General features: G+C 40.8%; 1 protein-coding gene across 1 annotated transcript in view; it reads right to left on the bottom strand.

Moving 5' to 3' along the window:
* The window catches only part of CLRN1 (clarin 1), a 49,183-nt gene extending 34,516 nt beyond the window's left edge, over positions 1–14,667 (bottom strand). The window contains exon 1 of the mRNA XM_077488174.1: positions 14,022–14,667. Within this exon, the coding sequence (XP_077344300.1) occupies positions 14,022–14,292 (271 nt within the window). The 5' untranslated portion in view covers positions 14,293–14,667. The remainder of the gene's footprint in view (positions 1–14,021) is intronic.
* Between the last annotated feature and the right edge of the window lie 1,703 nt (positions 14,668–16,370).

The raw sequence follows: 16,370 nt of genomic DNA, 5'->3' as shown, positions 1-16,370 counted from the left end.
AGCTTATTAGAGCCTCTGGCTCTAATCAGGGGCTTCAAAAAGTACCACCCCCTCCCACCCCCACCATAGGAATCCATGCGTCCAGCACCCACAGTGCATGGGCCGCCCCTGCCTGTACACTTAACTACCTATATAATTTTTCAGCTGCATGATCAAAACTTTGGCAATGAATATTTCTCTCTAAAGGGTGATATTTGCAATTGCTTAGGTTCCTCAAGCTGCCTAATTTGAATGGATTTCTTAGATATTCCTAAAGCTGTCTATACACTATGTAGACTGTGGCTTGCTCCTGATGGACTGGACAAAATTTACTTCATGGGTGGACCTGTCACTGTCTTCTCATCCAACATCCTTTGATTGATAAATCAAAGTAGCCAAACAGAAAATGTTTGGCCAAACAGTGGCTGCATCTAATCAGATACAGCCGCAGTTTTGGTTTTGTGACAGCGCCGGTACTGTCAGAATACAGTACACTTGATGTAAGCTCAGTTTGTTGGCCAGTAGGCTGTCTATCAGGTCTGGCAGATAGGTAGCTCCAGGGCCAACTGAAGGAAATCATGCAGCAGGGTGACAATGAAGCTGCTAGTTGTAAAACAGTGGCTGCAAAAGGAAGGTTCTCCATGTAAGAAACTTTGCACCAGATTCACAAAAAAAATATTTGCTTACAAAAACTGTTTACAGTGAGGTATGATGCCAAACATACTGAAAAATTATTGTCTTACATACATTTTAAGTGTTAGGGGTTAAAGATAAACTCCAAGAAAACAGCTAAATACACAGTTACATTTATATACATAAATAATTTACTTGCCAATGACTCTGCCAGGCAGCATGGCTAGTTCATGGGCTCACTTTTCTCTACTAATAGATAAACTACTGTATACTGCTTGGTTTACCTTCTCTCCCTTAGGCTGTTATTGGACTATAAAAAATACTTTTTCTCTGTTGAAAAAACTTGAATGTATCTGATCACCAAGTGGTATGGTGGATACAGGTATAATACTGAAGCGTGCCCCATCCTGAAATTCACAGCTAATATCTTGTTATTTTATGAGTTTAATCATTAATATTGAAAAATGTTTTTGTTATCTCTACTATCATATATTTTTTCTATTTTGGTAGTCAGTCATGATTAGCTCCGGAAGAAGCGTGAAGACACGCGAAACATGTCGGACATAGTATCATCATCCAACCTATTTTGGAGGTTCCGTGATTCTGTTTTGTACATTATATTTGGGAGTGTTATGTCCATCAGAGATATTTTTGTTCACTATTCACTAAGTACACTATGAATTTAATATAATAGTGGTAACATCCTTTGGTATGAATTTAATGACTGCATTTGATTGTGTGTGTAATTATTTTTTTTGTAATTTTTGTAAATAAAAATTTATATTGTTTTTAAAATAAATACAAGTTTTTTGTTACTGTGCCTAGAAAGTCTATAGCCCGTTTTTCCATTTTTACTTTGTTAGCAATTTCTTTGTCAGCACATGTGCATGCAGCACTCCTGATTGGCTCCATCTTCCTGCTGTGCAGAGGCTTACAGGAAGCCAATATCAAGGTAGCTTTTAGACCTGTTGCGTTTGTAGCGCCGGCTCCTGAAGAGCATGCGCTATGTGTTTTTGGCATTTAAAATTCCTGAAACCGCAGTTTGGTTTTGGGTTTAATTACTCTAAATTTTGGCCTCAGTATCATTCTGGGTGGATTGTTTTGCATTCTGCTTGGCCATAAGTGGCGTTGTCATCCCTGGCAGGTGCTAGAACCTAATCCAGTTGGGTGCATTAGGTGCCAGTTCTCTTTCAGAACTAGCCCAGTGAGAGTGTCACTCTTGCTGTGCATTCTGGGAGAGGGTACTTAAGGTGCTGATGTCACATGCTTCGGGGTTCCAGTCCAGAAATGCAATCTGGCTGTTTGGTCCTGTTCCTCCTGACCAGCCCCCAGGGCTCTCATGGCCTGGAGTGCGGATCCACCCGACTCCAAGTCTCAGGGCTGGCTAGCCCAAGGCAAAGTAACTGAAAGAAGGATTCTAAGGTGGTCCGGTGCATCTCGGTTTGTGGAGAGGCCCAGCAACTGTGAAAGCATCCAGGGAGGACTCTTCGGGAGAAGGCCACGCAAAGGTTGGCTTCTCAGCAGGAGCCTGGAGGCTAAGTTGGAAGACCCCAAGCTAATCTAGTCTTGTGTTGGTATCGCCGGACCAACTGCAAGATCCTGGTACCATACGAGGGTTCTCTGAGTTGTCTACATCTTTCAGTTCTATTCAAGTGTTCTACAGCAAGTCTGTGGCAGAGATTTTGTTTGATTTAAGCAATCTACCGGCTGCTAGGCCTAGTGAGAGAAGGACTATCCGATAAGGGTGAGGATCCAGCTGTGAATGGCTATTCTCTGTATTTCCTAATGTGAGAGACTCTTTTGTCTGTTCAATTTAGTTCAAGAGTGCCTGGACCTAAAACCCTCTAACCCTACTTTGAGAGACTGTGTTTTGTTTATTCTTTTGCAAATAAAAATCCCTTAAGCGGATCTGGCGTCAGTCTCTACAGTTCTTGGGCCATCTACCTTGGGAAACCCCTAGACAGATACGAGGTCAAGAAGGTAACGGTAAGCCCAGTTAAATCAGCCGCTCCTTCAGGAGTCAGTGCTACACATTTTAAAAACATTTAACAGTTTTTTCAATGAATACATACATGTATTTTTATATCTGCTGAAGTCTCCCTCTCCACATTCCAATCGCATTGCCCTTCATCTGCAGCGGTGTCAGTGCAAAGTTTACAACACCCAAACACAGGTTGCAAAGGCAGTGTGTTTGCCCACTCCGGAGCACACTAGATTGCATGGTACAAAAGTACCATGTGATCCGGTGGCAGTTTGTATCTAAAAGTAGCGCATGCACTACTTTTGGTGTGGTGCATTTTCAGGCTATTCAAAATGAATAGGCTGAAATCGCACTGCACAGAACTGTATGTGAATCACACAAGAACCAAGCAGCATTCCTGTGCAATTTACATGCAGTTCCTAGTGTGAATGGGCCATAAGGGTATAGGACAGGTCAATGGATTAAGGTTAACTGTTATGCCGCGTACACACGACCGGACTTAGGTCCGACAGACTTTCGACGGAGTTCTGACAGAGTTCTGACGGACTTTCCGAATGAACGGACTTGGCCACACACAATCACACCAAAGTCCGACGGATTCGAACGTGATGACGTATGACCGGACTAGAATAAGGAAGTTCATAGCCAGTAGCCAATAGCTGCCCTAGCGTCAGTTTTTGTCCGTCGGACTAGCATACACACGAGCTGATTTCTCGGTAGGAACTGGTTCCGGCGGAGTTCTGTCGGAAAAATTTGAAACATGTTCCATTTCTAAAGTCTGTCGGATTTTTGAAAATCAAAAGTCCGCTGCAGCCCACACACGATCGAATAGTCTGCCGGAATTGTTCCGTCGGATCTTTGATGTTGAAAAGTCCGCTCGTGTGTACGCGGCATTAGTCTACAGGTTAGATGTTAAGTTATATTTTAGGGGTTACAGATAGGTTAGAGGTCAGGGTCATTTTGGATCACTGTTAATGTTTGCGGCACTAAAAGCTCTGTAGCAATTTACCCTGCCCTGATACAAAATTATATTTTCTACTAGATGCTCCCCAAACAAGTAGGATAAAATCTGAGGTCCATGAGCTCAATCACTTCTTACAGCTTTGCTCCTGGAGCATTAATGTCAGATGTCTAGGTCTAACTGTATCTATACAATAAATAATAGGTGAATAATCAAAAAATGCTCACAATGAATATGTTAAAAAAAGATTGCGATCATAGATAAACAAAAAAACATAAAAAAAAAAAAAAGTTAAAAATGCTGCCTTATTAATATAAGAGGTCGATACTATAAAGTGAGCTGATCACCGAAGGGGAGCCTTCATTGGGAGAGGATTACTATTGGAGGGTGACAATTTCATCTCCCTTCTGGAGCAGTTTAAGTAAATTGGAACACTGATTGGATCACGCTCACTCATTGACACTGTGAATTTTGTCTTATTCTTTCTCTAGAGCACTTTCAATGATTTGTTTTGATGTTATTCTTTTTAGGATCAGCATTTCTTGATTATTCAATTATGCTTATGGATAAGTTATTTTAAATTTTATTGATTTTTGTATAGCCTCTAGTAGTGCAGTAAGTAACATCTCGTTTTAAACAGTGTATTTGTAAGATGTTGATACAGCTGCTTTGAGGGGGTGTTGGAGGGGTGTGATTTTTGTATTACATATAGATTTTTTCTGCTAGGGTTAGAAGAGGTCTTTTGTTTCTTGGTAACTGTATCTCTGATAGTATCTATCTTACATATCCCCTGAGACAGCTTGTCGCAACCACAGCTGCCTTTGTTCTGGCTGTCTTTTTATTAATGAAGGACAGGAAACTGTTCCCTTGTTTTACTTTATTGTAATAGATTGTAGAGACGAATGCTTTATTATACTCCCCGTCTCCATATATGGTCTTATATGCAGGGAGGAGCTCCTACCTGTCCCCGCTGTGCCTCTTACATGGAAGGGGATCTCTCTTCGCCGGTGACGCAGTGACGCTACGCTGCGCACCCCTGATTCAGAGAAATGCCCTGTATCTGGCTCCAGCTGCAATCCATGCAGCTATTGGTGCCAGATTTCCAGCACCACCCCTTTGGGGATTGGCTCCCTCACTGAGATACTTCCTACTTATAGTACTCACACACAGCTGGCATGTCTATACCTTAAAACCAAACACAATGCAATTTATTAGATAAAATTAGTTCATCAGTTCATGTCTATGCACTGCAGTGTGACTACTATGTAACTATATCTATTTTTCAGATAAGATAAGTCACCCAAATGTAAAACTACCCTGATGAAGGAAAATATATACCAATAAATTCCGAAACATGTTGGGATACATGCTATAAATCTAAAGCTTGACTCTGGCAGTACCTAGATTATTTGCATTGGGTTTGACACATATATGTATAACTTGGTTCATTGGTATTTAACAATATTGTCTATGGTTATGTTTATAAATTTTATCATGTTGTATACTCAATAAAAGTGGCACTACTTTGCCTGTTAACTATTTTTCTACTCCCATTTTCTGCCTCAAAAGTCCAAGGGGCTGCCCCATTGCACCTGATGCATACTTCCTCTTTCTTAACCGCTTAAGGACTGCCTCACGCCGATGTACGTCAGCAGAATGGCACGGCTGGGCACAAGCACGTACCTGTACGTTGCCCTTTAAGTGCCATGCCGTGGGCCCTGAGCTCCGTAGCCGCGGACCCGATCGCCGCCGGTGTCCCGCAATCGGGTCACAGAGCTGAAAAACGAGGAGAGGACTGTGTAAACAAACCTCTCCTCGTGCTTCCTACTGAGGCTGTCACTGATCGTCTGTTCCCTGTTATAGGGAAAGACGATCAGTGACGTCAAATGTCAAGCCACGCCCCCTTACAGTTAAAAAAAAACACACACACACACACACACTTAACCCCTACACTGCCCCCTAGTGGTTAACCCCTTCACTGCCAGTGACATTTTTACAGTAATCAGTGCATTTTTAATTGCACTGATTGCTGTATTAATGACAATGGTCCCAAAAATGTGTCAAAACTGTCCGACGTGTCCGCCATAATGTCGCAGTCACAATAAAAATCGCTGATCACCGCCATTACTAGTAAAAAAAAATTATTGATAAAAATGCCATAAAACTATCCCCTATTTTGTAGACGCTATAACTTTTGCGCAAACCAATCAATAAACGCTTATTGCGATTTTTTTTTTACCAAAAATAGGTAGAAGAATACGTATCGGCCTAAACTAAAGAAAAAAAAAAGTTTTTTTATATATTTTTGGGGGACATTTATTACAGCAAAATGTAAAAAAAATGTGTTTTTTTTCAAAATTGTCGCTCTTTTTTTGTTTATAGCGCAAAAAATAAAAACCGCAGGGGTGATCAAATACCACCAAAAGAAAGCTCTATTGGAAAATGTGAAATCGGGGAAAAAAAAATTGTCAGTTAAAACGACGCAGTGCTGAATCGCAAAAAGGGGCTTGGTCCTTTAGCTGGAAAATGGTCCGGGGCTTAAGTGATTAATTATACTGTGCTTACAAGCTGACTAAAAAGAAAGCATAAAAAAAATAATTACCGCATAGGGCCTGCGTAGCTCAAGTCAAACATACTGAAATCTTTGCCCTGGAGTTTCCAGGTTTTTACACAAAACACAGCAAAAACAAAGACGTCTCCTCCTGTTTTTCAGGGGGGAAAAAGGAAAAGGAATAGGGTTGCACCGATACTATGATTGGTATCGGTGCCGATACCGACTATTTGCACAATTATCGGTACTCGTGCAAATGCACCGATACCTGAAACCGATACTTTCAGACTCGGTTCTTTGAGCTGTCAGTGGATCTCCCCTGTTGACAGCTGAAGTGTTAAAGAAGTCCTGTTATTGGAGTTGTCAAAAAAAAAAAGCAGCTGGCAATGTTTATTAACAACATTGCTCAGCCTCTGAAACACTAAAATGAAAATAAACATTGTTTCTTTTTGAGCCTCTCTGTTTCTTCATCTGCAGATCAAAGTGATGAACAAATGTTCCTCTGCAGTGGCGTAACTAGAACCTGCAGGGCCCCCGATGCAAGAAACCATGAAGGGCCCCCCTGAACCCCAGCCAGGGCCCTTCCCTCCTAGTCCGGCGGTGGAACTCCAGGGTGTGGTCACAGGTATAACCTTTGTGAGCCCTGTAGTTCCACCACTGGCATCAGTAGTTTTTTTTTAGTTTTTTTTTTAGTTTTTTTAGGTGCCCCATCTGGCTGGGGAGAACAGACATCGGACTGAGCAGCAATGCATGGAGCAGGAGTGGGGTACTCTGAGGAGCCAGCCGAGGACACAGGTTATGCAGGGAATGCACAATTAAAGAGCAGCCAGTGCGATAGTTGAGCATGGAGCTCTGCTAGTCACCCCTCACCTCCTGCCACCCGTGTGCCCCTAGCTGCCTATGCTGCTGCCGGCCATATGTAGAGGGGGCTGCATGGGCCCCCTGCAGCACAGGGCCCAGTTGCGGTCACGACTGCTGCACCCCCTATAGTTACGCCCCTGTGCCTCTGTTTAACCCCTTATTAACCCTTAATTTACTCTAATCAGCCTTAATTAACTCTCTATCCTCTTCCATTTAATTATTTTCCTGCTTTTTTTTTTTTGTTCACGTCTATTTTATAAAGGATAAACAATTAAAACTTTTTTTTTGTTTGCTTTGTTATTGAATATTTTACACATATATATTAACATATATTTTCACATTTCACATTGAAAAAGCACAAAATTTAAGAAAATCTTTTTTTTTTTCATTTGTAAATAACTTTTCAATGCTTTGTACCATTGCTGACAGCTGAAGTGAAAACAAAATAGTTGCGGTAGGTATCGGTAATTGGTATCAACGAGTACTAAAAAAAAAAAGCATCAGTACTCGTAAAAAAATGGTATTGGTGCATCCCTAAATAAGATAACGCAAGATCACACAGAAAAAGAGGCAGGAACTATGACAGGCATACGGTAGCTACGTGCTAAAGCGATAGGAAGACACAGGTGACTTGCCCCCACCAGACTTCAGTGCAAATATTGTTTTCTGATGGAGTGACCCTTGAATATTAGCTTTAAAGACAGCACCTCAGCTTTGAAGAGGACTAATTCTTATTTTACTTTTTTACGTGTGTTTCTCATGTATATTTAATGTAAATTTGAGCTGCTGATTTAGGTGAGTGGCCGTCATACTAACCTGCGGGATGAAACTCTCATAGATAACATTATACAGTGTGTACTGCAGGCTGTAGAAAGTCAATATACTGCTGATCTTACTATTAGGCTTGAAGAACAAGTATATAATTACATTACGTGTGGCATAAGAGAAGGAAGATTGTTAATAAATAATGAAGTAAGAACTAGTGCCAAGGATGGAGAATCTGACCTTTTTATTATATGTTACAATGAATGGGCACAACATATTGTTTTGTGATGACCACAGATCACAAGTGGGTATGCAATATACTGTGGAAAGAACAAATATATGATTATTGAATTTATGTCTCTGATATTTTAAAATCTGCTTGGCATTGAATTTATCAGTTTAAAAAGGTTCAGTTGAATGTTTAGACTAGACACAGTGAATAACTGCAGAAATTGACCTTTCTATACCTTGAAGAAACCTTATTGCCAACTTAAAGATGCACTAAAAACACAAACAAATCAAGTATTTTAAATGCTTATTTACGGAATTTAAAATTTCATAAAAAAAAAAAAAAAATCCCTCACAATGTGCTTTTAAACTTGCCAGGGAATGTGATCACTCTGGGAAGAGTTGATTCACTAAAAAAGCCACAGTTCCCCCTTCCCTCTTTCACACAATAGCTATCTCCTCTTCTGGAAGTGTCTTCTTATGCCCCATACACACTATCAGTTTTCCTGCTGAGTTTTTCCTTCAGATTTACCAAAACCATATAATATGAGGTCAAACCTGAGGAAGTATAAGATTGGGGATACAGTGTTAGCCAGCACTACAGAAAACATTTAGGGATAGTCAGTGCCGGGACAAGGTCATCCAGCGCCCAGGGCAAAGATGCCAAACTGCGCCCCCCTTTCCCTTAGAGTGCCCCCTACCCCTGCAATAAACCATTGCGCCAGGGGCAGCTGCCCCTCCCGCCCACCCTTTGTTCCGGCCCTGGGGATAGTTATTTCAGATGACTGCAAAATGAGCAAGCAGTGTGACCAGGCAGAGGGAAAAGTGAATAGAAATCTAGGATGCATCACTAGAGGGATCACCAGTAGGAGAAATGAGGTCCTGAGTCTCCAATATAGAACTTTCTGTATAGTGATCGGGTGAGATCTAAAAAGCATCTAGAAAAGTTTTATTTCTTACAAAGACCCCCGGACACGTTTCCCTGCAGAAATTTTGTGAACGACTGGGAAAAATATACTAGGATCAGGGTGGCATATGTACACTAAATATGTACAGTACATTCAATTTGACTAAGGGAAAAATTCAAACTAGGAAACATTGATAACCAAGCGGCACACATGATAGATTCTATACCTGTAAAATAATTTTATGCACATCCATATTGTATTAATATCATTTTACTCTATACAGGATGAGGCTATTTACTATATTTCACATTCAGACAGTCTGGCAAGATATCTGGGCCAGTTAACTCAAGAGCGCCTGCTAGAGTGGGCCACAATTGTACTATATGAGTAATCATAAGATAATGGACCTAAAAAAAAAAAAAAAAAAAAGACATGCCAAATATATTATATATGGTATATATAATATATATGGTATATATATATATATATATATATATATATATATATATATATATACACACACACACACACAGACATGGCAGGGTGACATAGTTACTGTCTGGGGGGTCTGGAAGAGGAAGGAGGAAGTCAAAAATCTTCCTCCTTTCCCTGGGATTCTCTCTTCACTCCCCGATGCCCACCTCTGAGCTGGTGAATCTGGGAGGGTGAATTCTGACACAGATCGCCAGTGAAGTGCTGAGATCGCAGCTTCATAAACTGGCTGTTTTTATGTCAGTCAATCACAGCTTCTCAGTGTGTGGAGATCATCGACGGAGAACATGTTCTCCCCCGATCATCTCTGTTTCTAAACCTTTATTTGAATTGTGATCAGAGGTGATCCTTGGGATCACCACTGATCACAGTTTCGTAAACGGACACCTTTATGTGCTGTCTGTCAAAAAGATAGGAAATGAAGGCTGAACTCTCCAGTGGGAACACATGCATTAAATACATGAGAAGTTCTAACTCATCCCCCCATTTTTTTTTTTTAAGTTTAGCTTCAAAACTTTCAAAATAAAATATAATACAGGTTGATTAACAGCAGTCAATTCCTCATGATGTGACATTCACTAATGACTTGCATATTAGAATTGATTCATTCTAGGACATTTGGGAATAAGGTCTCATGCACACATGACACATGTTCGGCCTATCCCTACTGCTGACAACTGATTTGATCCTGTCCACTAAAAACAGATGGATAAGGATCCATTCCCTATCCGTCCAGCAGATCAGATGGAAATTGACAGGCAGGCCCATTTCCATCCGATAGCCCCACAAAGAACAGGGGACTGTGTTCGCTATGCATCAGTGGAGCGGACACAAACCTGTCATCAGCGACTGAACCTGGCTCAGCGGTGATCATCCGGTGGATCCGCAGCTGGCATCCGCCCCATGTGTAAGGGGCCTTCAAACTCTGACGTATACATCTCAATTGCCAAGTTGAAACATCCTTCTGTACAAAACCTAGTTATCCATTTGTTTAGGTCTTTTTCTTGAAACAGAAATATGCATAGAACCACATACGAAAGCAATATTGTTTGTAGACAGACAGTGGTCACAATTAAAGCCAGCCCTATACACATAAACCCTGTTACAAAAGTAGCGTGATTTAAAATTGTCAATAATGTTACACCAAAATCAATAACTATTGACTTTTACAAATACAATGTTCGCCTGCATCAGACCTGCTTCTCACTGCATTAATTTACTGAAACACATAAGCAACAGATCAGTTTACTACCTAGAACATTGTGCACCGACTGCTATGATGTCCAATAAATATATTATGTATGAGCATAGTTTCATAGCATGCCTCAGTTTATCTTACCTTGCTAAAACAGCAATTACATTAACAGTTTACTACCCTCTAGTAAAGAACCCACTAGTTTAAGGTTAAACATCTTTTCTTCTAATTTTAATGAGTTAAACTCCCTTTTGCAAAAAGTTTTATCCCTATTGTGGGGTCACCAGTATGATATTTGTATATTGAAATCATATCCCCTCTCAAGCGTCTCTTCTCCGGAGAGAATAAGTTCAGTGCTCACAACTTTTCCTCATAACTAATATCCTCCAGACCCTTTATTAGCTTTGTTGCCCTTCTTTGTACTCGCTCTATTTCCAGTACATCCTTCCCGAGGACTGGTACCCAGAACTGGACAGCATACTCCAGGTGCGGCCGGACCAGAGTCTTGTAGAGCGGGAAAATTATTGTTTTATCTCTGGTGTTGATCCCCTTTTTATTGCATGCCAATATTCTGTTTCCTTTGTTAGCTGCAGCTTGGCATTGCATGCCATTACTGAGCCTATCATCTACTAGGACCCCCAGGACCTTTTCCATCCTAGATTCCCCCAGAGGTTCCCTCCCCAGTGTATAGATTGCATTCATAGTTTTGCCCCACCCCCATGCATTATTTTACATTTTTCTACATTGAACCTCATTTGCCATGTAGTTGCCCACCCCATTAATTTGTTCAGATCTTTTTTGCAAGGTTTCCACATCCTGCGTTGAAGTTATTGCTCTGCTTAGCTTAGTATTGTCCGCAAATACAGAGATTGAACTGTTTACCCCATCCTCCAGGTCATTTATGAACAAATTAAAAAGGATTGGTCCCAGCACAGAACCCTGAGTGACCCTACTACCCACCCCTGACCATTCCAAGTACACCTCATTTATCACCACCCTCTGAACTCGTCCTTGTAGCCAGTTTTCAATCCATGTACTCACTCTATGGTCTATGCCAACGGACCTTATTTTGTACAGTAAAAGTTTATGGGGAACTGTGTCAAATGCTTTTGCAAAATCCAGATATAACACATCTGTGGGCCTTACTTTATCTAGCTGGCAACTCACCTCCTCATAGAAGGTTAGTAGATTAGTTTGACAAGAGAGATTCTTCATGAATCCATGCTGATTACTGCTAATGATACCATTCTAATTGCTAAAATCTTGCATATAGCCCCTTATCACCCCCTCCAAGAGTTTACATACTATTGATGTTAGGCTAACTGGTCTGTAATTCCCAGGAATATATTTTGAGCACTTTTTAAATATTGGTGCTACATTGGCTTTTCTCCAATCAGCTGGTACCATTCCAGTCAGTACACTGTCAGTAAAAATTAGGAACAATGGTCTGGCAATTACTTGACCGAGTTCCCTAAGTACCCTCGGGTGCAAGCCATCTGGATTTATTAATGTTAAGTTTCCCAAGTCTAATTGTATTTCTGTCCTCTGATAACCATGGAGGTGCTTCCTGTGAGTTGTCATGAGGATAAACACTGCAGTTTTGGTTACTGAAGCCCCCCGATTACCTTGTGAAGACTGAGGAGAAGAATGAATTCAATACCTTTGCCATCTCCCCATCCTTTGTAACCAGATGTCCTTCCTCTTTCTTTATGGGGCCAATATGGTCTGTCCTCCCTTTTTTTACTATTTACATACTTAAACAATTTCTTGGGATTTTTTTTACTCTCCTCCGCTATGTGTCTTTCATGTTCTATCTTAGCCGTCCTTATTGCACCCTTACATATTTTGTTGCATTCTTTATAAGGTCTGAATGCTGATGATGATCCCTCATCAGCATTTATTTTTGAAGGCCTTCTCCTTTGCTTTTATATGCATTTTTACATTGGAGTTAAGCCATCCAGGACTTTTGTTCGCTCTTTTAAATTTATTACCCAAAGGGATGCATGGTCTAATGCCCTTATTTAATATGCTGTTAAAGCAAACTCATCTTTCCTCCGATTTCTTTGTTCGTAAGATTTTATCCCAATTTATGCCTTCTAGTAAGGTTCGTAGTTCAGGGAAGTTTGCTCTTTTGAAATTCAATGTCTTTGTATTCCCCTTATGTTTCCTATTTGTGTGATTTATACGGAAGCCAATTGACCTGTGGTCGCCATCTACCATCTGACCCATAAAATTGTCCTGCAAGACATTTAGGAACTGGCGAGCCTTAGATGAATGCGTGGTTCCCTCCGCCCAGTCTATGTCTGGATAATTAAAATCCCCCATTATGATAACACTTCCCATCCTTGCCGCTAATCCAAATTTTTATTGGAGATCTGTCTCCCCTTCCTCCCTCAGGTTAGGGGGTCTATAGCATACTTCCAGTATTATTTTCCCCTTAGCTTCATCCCTTTAGAGCTCTACCTATAAGGATTCCACCTCCTCCCTAGCTCCCTTAGTGATGTCATCTATCACATTCACTTGTTCCTTATTATTGATATATAGGCATACCCCTCTTCCTTTTATACCCTCTCTATCCTTGCGATAAAGGGTATACCCTTTATCGCAAGGCCATACATTATACACTTTTCTTGTACAACAGTCCTTTAGATTTACAAAATCCATATAATACGAGGCCAAAACCTAAACACTTCCAATTTGTATGCAATCAGAAGGGCCCTTATACTACATAGTTGAAGGTAAATCTTAAGAAAATCAAATAAGAAAATTGTATGATGTATGGCCAGCTTAAGACTGGGATGCCATTAAAGTTCATGTGTGTGTAAAGCAGGTGTCCCAATACTTTTGTTAATATAGTGTATCTTTTTACATGAAATGTCTATATCATTTCAGTCCAGATCAATGTTGTAATGATGATTGGTACCACACATTGTTGATGCTTCTCTTCCCTCCAGTCCAACTGTGTGTAGTGTTTATTTTAGACAATTCTATACCCTATGCTTTATGAAAATAAAATATAAATACATTAAAAAATCTCCAAGGTTTACAGTCTAATTTTACACAAGCTTGAAGAATATAAACATATAGAATGTTCATGAGTACAAAATAAAATGTTGCTGCATATTTCTGCATTTGGTTTGTTTCCTCCCGACTGTGCCTATCACATACATGGTCCAATCCTTGTATAATATGAAGATAATTAACAACCTATGGCTCATGATTTTACAGTAAATAATTGAAATATCTATACTTTGGACTTATTTACCTTAAAGCCATTTCAGCTTAATTCCGAGAAAACCGGTCGTGTGTACAGGGCATTAAAGCTGTTACTAGAGGCTTTTACAGTTCAAACAAATAGAATAATTTAGGCATTCGAATAATTGTGAAAAACAAGCTTTTGGTTCTGGATGTTCAGTGATGTACCATGTAAAAATATAAACTCATAATGAAAACATTCATTTACTTACATGAAAATTCAGTAGGTCTTCCTCCGAGCCCACAATGCTTTACCCTCTGCCCATAGAAAAGGCCATACTGGATCTCTCCAATAAATTTCTGCAGCTCATCTCCTGTAGCATTAACCAGTAGGGCTCCAGTCTTGCACAGGACTGTTCCTTGAACCCACAGCTGAATGCCTAAAGCTGCAGCGATTGCCAGAGCGCAGAAGAAGCTCAGTACTCCAGCTAGGCAAAACAGAACTTTTTGTTGCAATTTAGGCATGACAGATCCTTTAGACATTGAACAGAGGCAGACTGACTATAGTATCCCCACTGTTATATCATACAACACATCCCAAGCTGAATCTTGCAGGAGCATTATGCTTGCCATTTGCTTTATCTTGCATACAAAAATCCCAGTTGATCGTTTTAGCAGTTGGCATAATCAAGCTGTACAAACAACAGTATATCAGCAGAAAAGAGAGCGATGAGATGCTGCTATTCCTTGTTCCTTTGTGAGGACTTGAGACAAAACCTCAGGACAGCAGATGGGAGCTTTCTGTAACCTAATAGATGCTTCCTCTAGAACACGCACTACATTCTGCCTGATTGGCTGAGATGAAATTCCAGAAATGGGCAATGTTCCCAATTTAATTGGATGTCTATTGGAAAATGCACAAACCATTCTTGGGATTTCCCATGAGATCCATAAATCCTAATGTGCATTGCTCCGTGTCCACTCATTTTCAGTTCACAGCAAGTTATATTGATCCTTTATGTAAGCACTTGCAGAGTACACTACACTACACCCTGTTAATTGCGTTTCAACTCTCACCTCAGTTATATATTATTTATATTGTGTATATAACTCAGAACGTCAGGTGGTTATAATACAAACTTGGGTAGAATTTGCAAAATTTTTAAATTTCAGCTCAATGAGTGATCTTAAGGATTGGTAAATATTTACTCGCCCTTTGCTGTAAGTAGGGCCGTTGGTATACTATTTTGTGCCCTAGGCAAGACCAGATACTTTAATTCAATAATTCCAACACCAGAACTACCCTTTATTATTTCATAGGCAAAGCTTTAAAAGCCCCTGCGGGACATCAGGTTACTGTTATGCAGTAGTTCTGATGCTAGAATTTTTGTTCTCACTCCGCGATGCATGGTGATACATAACATGTGTAGGGCAATCACATGCATTTGTGTAGTGTAGGGAAGGGTGAGCTCAAAAATGTTTTGTATTTTTATACTTCTCTTTAAATGTTTAAAACATTTTTTTTAAATTTTTATTAGTTTTTTTATTTTATGCAACTTTTATTGCCATTACATAGGGGACCAATAGCCCCCTATGTGATAGCTTATAGGTGACAGGCAGTGGCATAGCATGGGTTGTCAACGCCCAGTGCAAGGCAAGTAATTTGCGCCCCCTAACGCGTTGACTTTTAGCACTCAATAATTCCCTTTGACTAGTACAGTATAAGACCCCTTACCCCCTATGTCACAGATCAGCTGCGGAGCTGATCTGTGTCTTACCTTTACTGCTGTAGGTCGGCTGGCACCTGTGACACTACACTGTCCACTATACTACACTGTCCACTATGCCACACTGACCACCATCCTACACTGACTGACCACCATACTACGCTACACTGACCACCATAGTACACTACACTGACCAGCATACTACGCTACACTGACCACCATACTACACTGACTGACCACCATACTACGTACGCTACACTGACCACCATACTACACTACACTGACCACCATACTACGCTACACTGACCACCATACTACACTACACTGACCAGCATACTACGCTACACTGACCACCATACTACACTGACTGACCACTATACTACGTACGCTACACTGACCACCATACTACACTACACTGACCACCATACTACGCTACACTGACCACCATACTACACTACACTGACCAGCATACTACGCTACACTGACCACCATACTACACTGACTGACCACTATACTACACTGACTGACCACCATACTACGTACGCTATACTGGCCACCATACTACACTACACTGACCACCATACTACACTACACTGACCACCATACTACACTACACTGACCACCATACTACACGGTTCTCTCTCTATCTCTCCTCCCCGGCCAGTAACACGACTCTCACTCACCTTCTTCTTGTCCATGGTCCTGGCCTGCATCGGTCCAGAGGATAGGAGGAGGAAAAGAGTCTCCTCAGAAGACAGCGGGTTGCGGCGGCTCACTTTTTTTCTTTTCTCCCCCGCGCTCTGGCTGCTGCCATGTTCAGTGTCCTAGGAGAAAAGAGAGGTAGAGCAGCGCCGTTCTGAGAGTAGTATGTCTATTAAAACATGGCTTTATTTA

Source organism: Lithobates pipiens, unplaced genomic scaffold (genome assembly GCF_037356315.1).
Source record: "Lithobates pipiens isolate NorthernLeopardFrog02 unplaced genomic scaffold, aLitPip1_a1.2 Scaffold_18, whole genome shotgun sequence".
Classification (NCBI taxonomy): domain Eukaryota; kingdom Metazoa; phylum Chordata; class Amphibia; order Anura; family Ranidae; genus Lithobates; species Lithobates pipiens.
The sequence above is the reverse complement of the archived record's forward strand: the minus strand, read 5'-3'. Positions and strand labels throughout refer to the sequence as shown.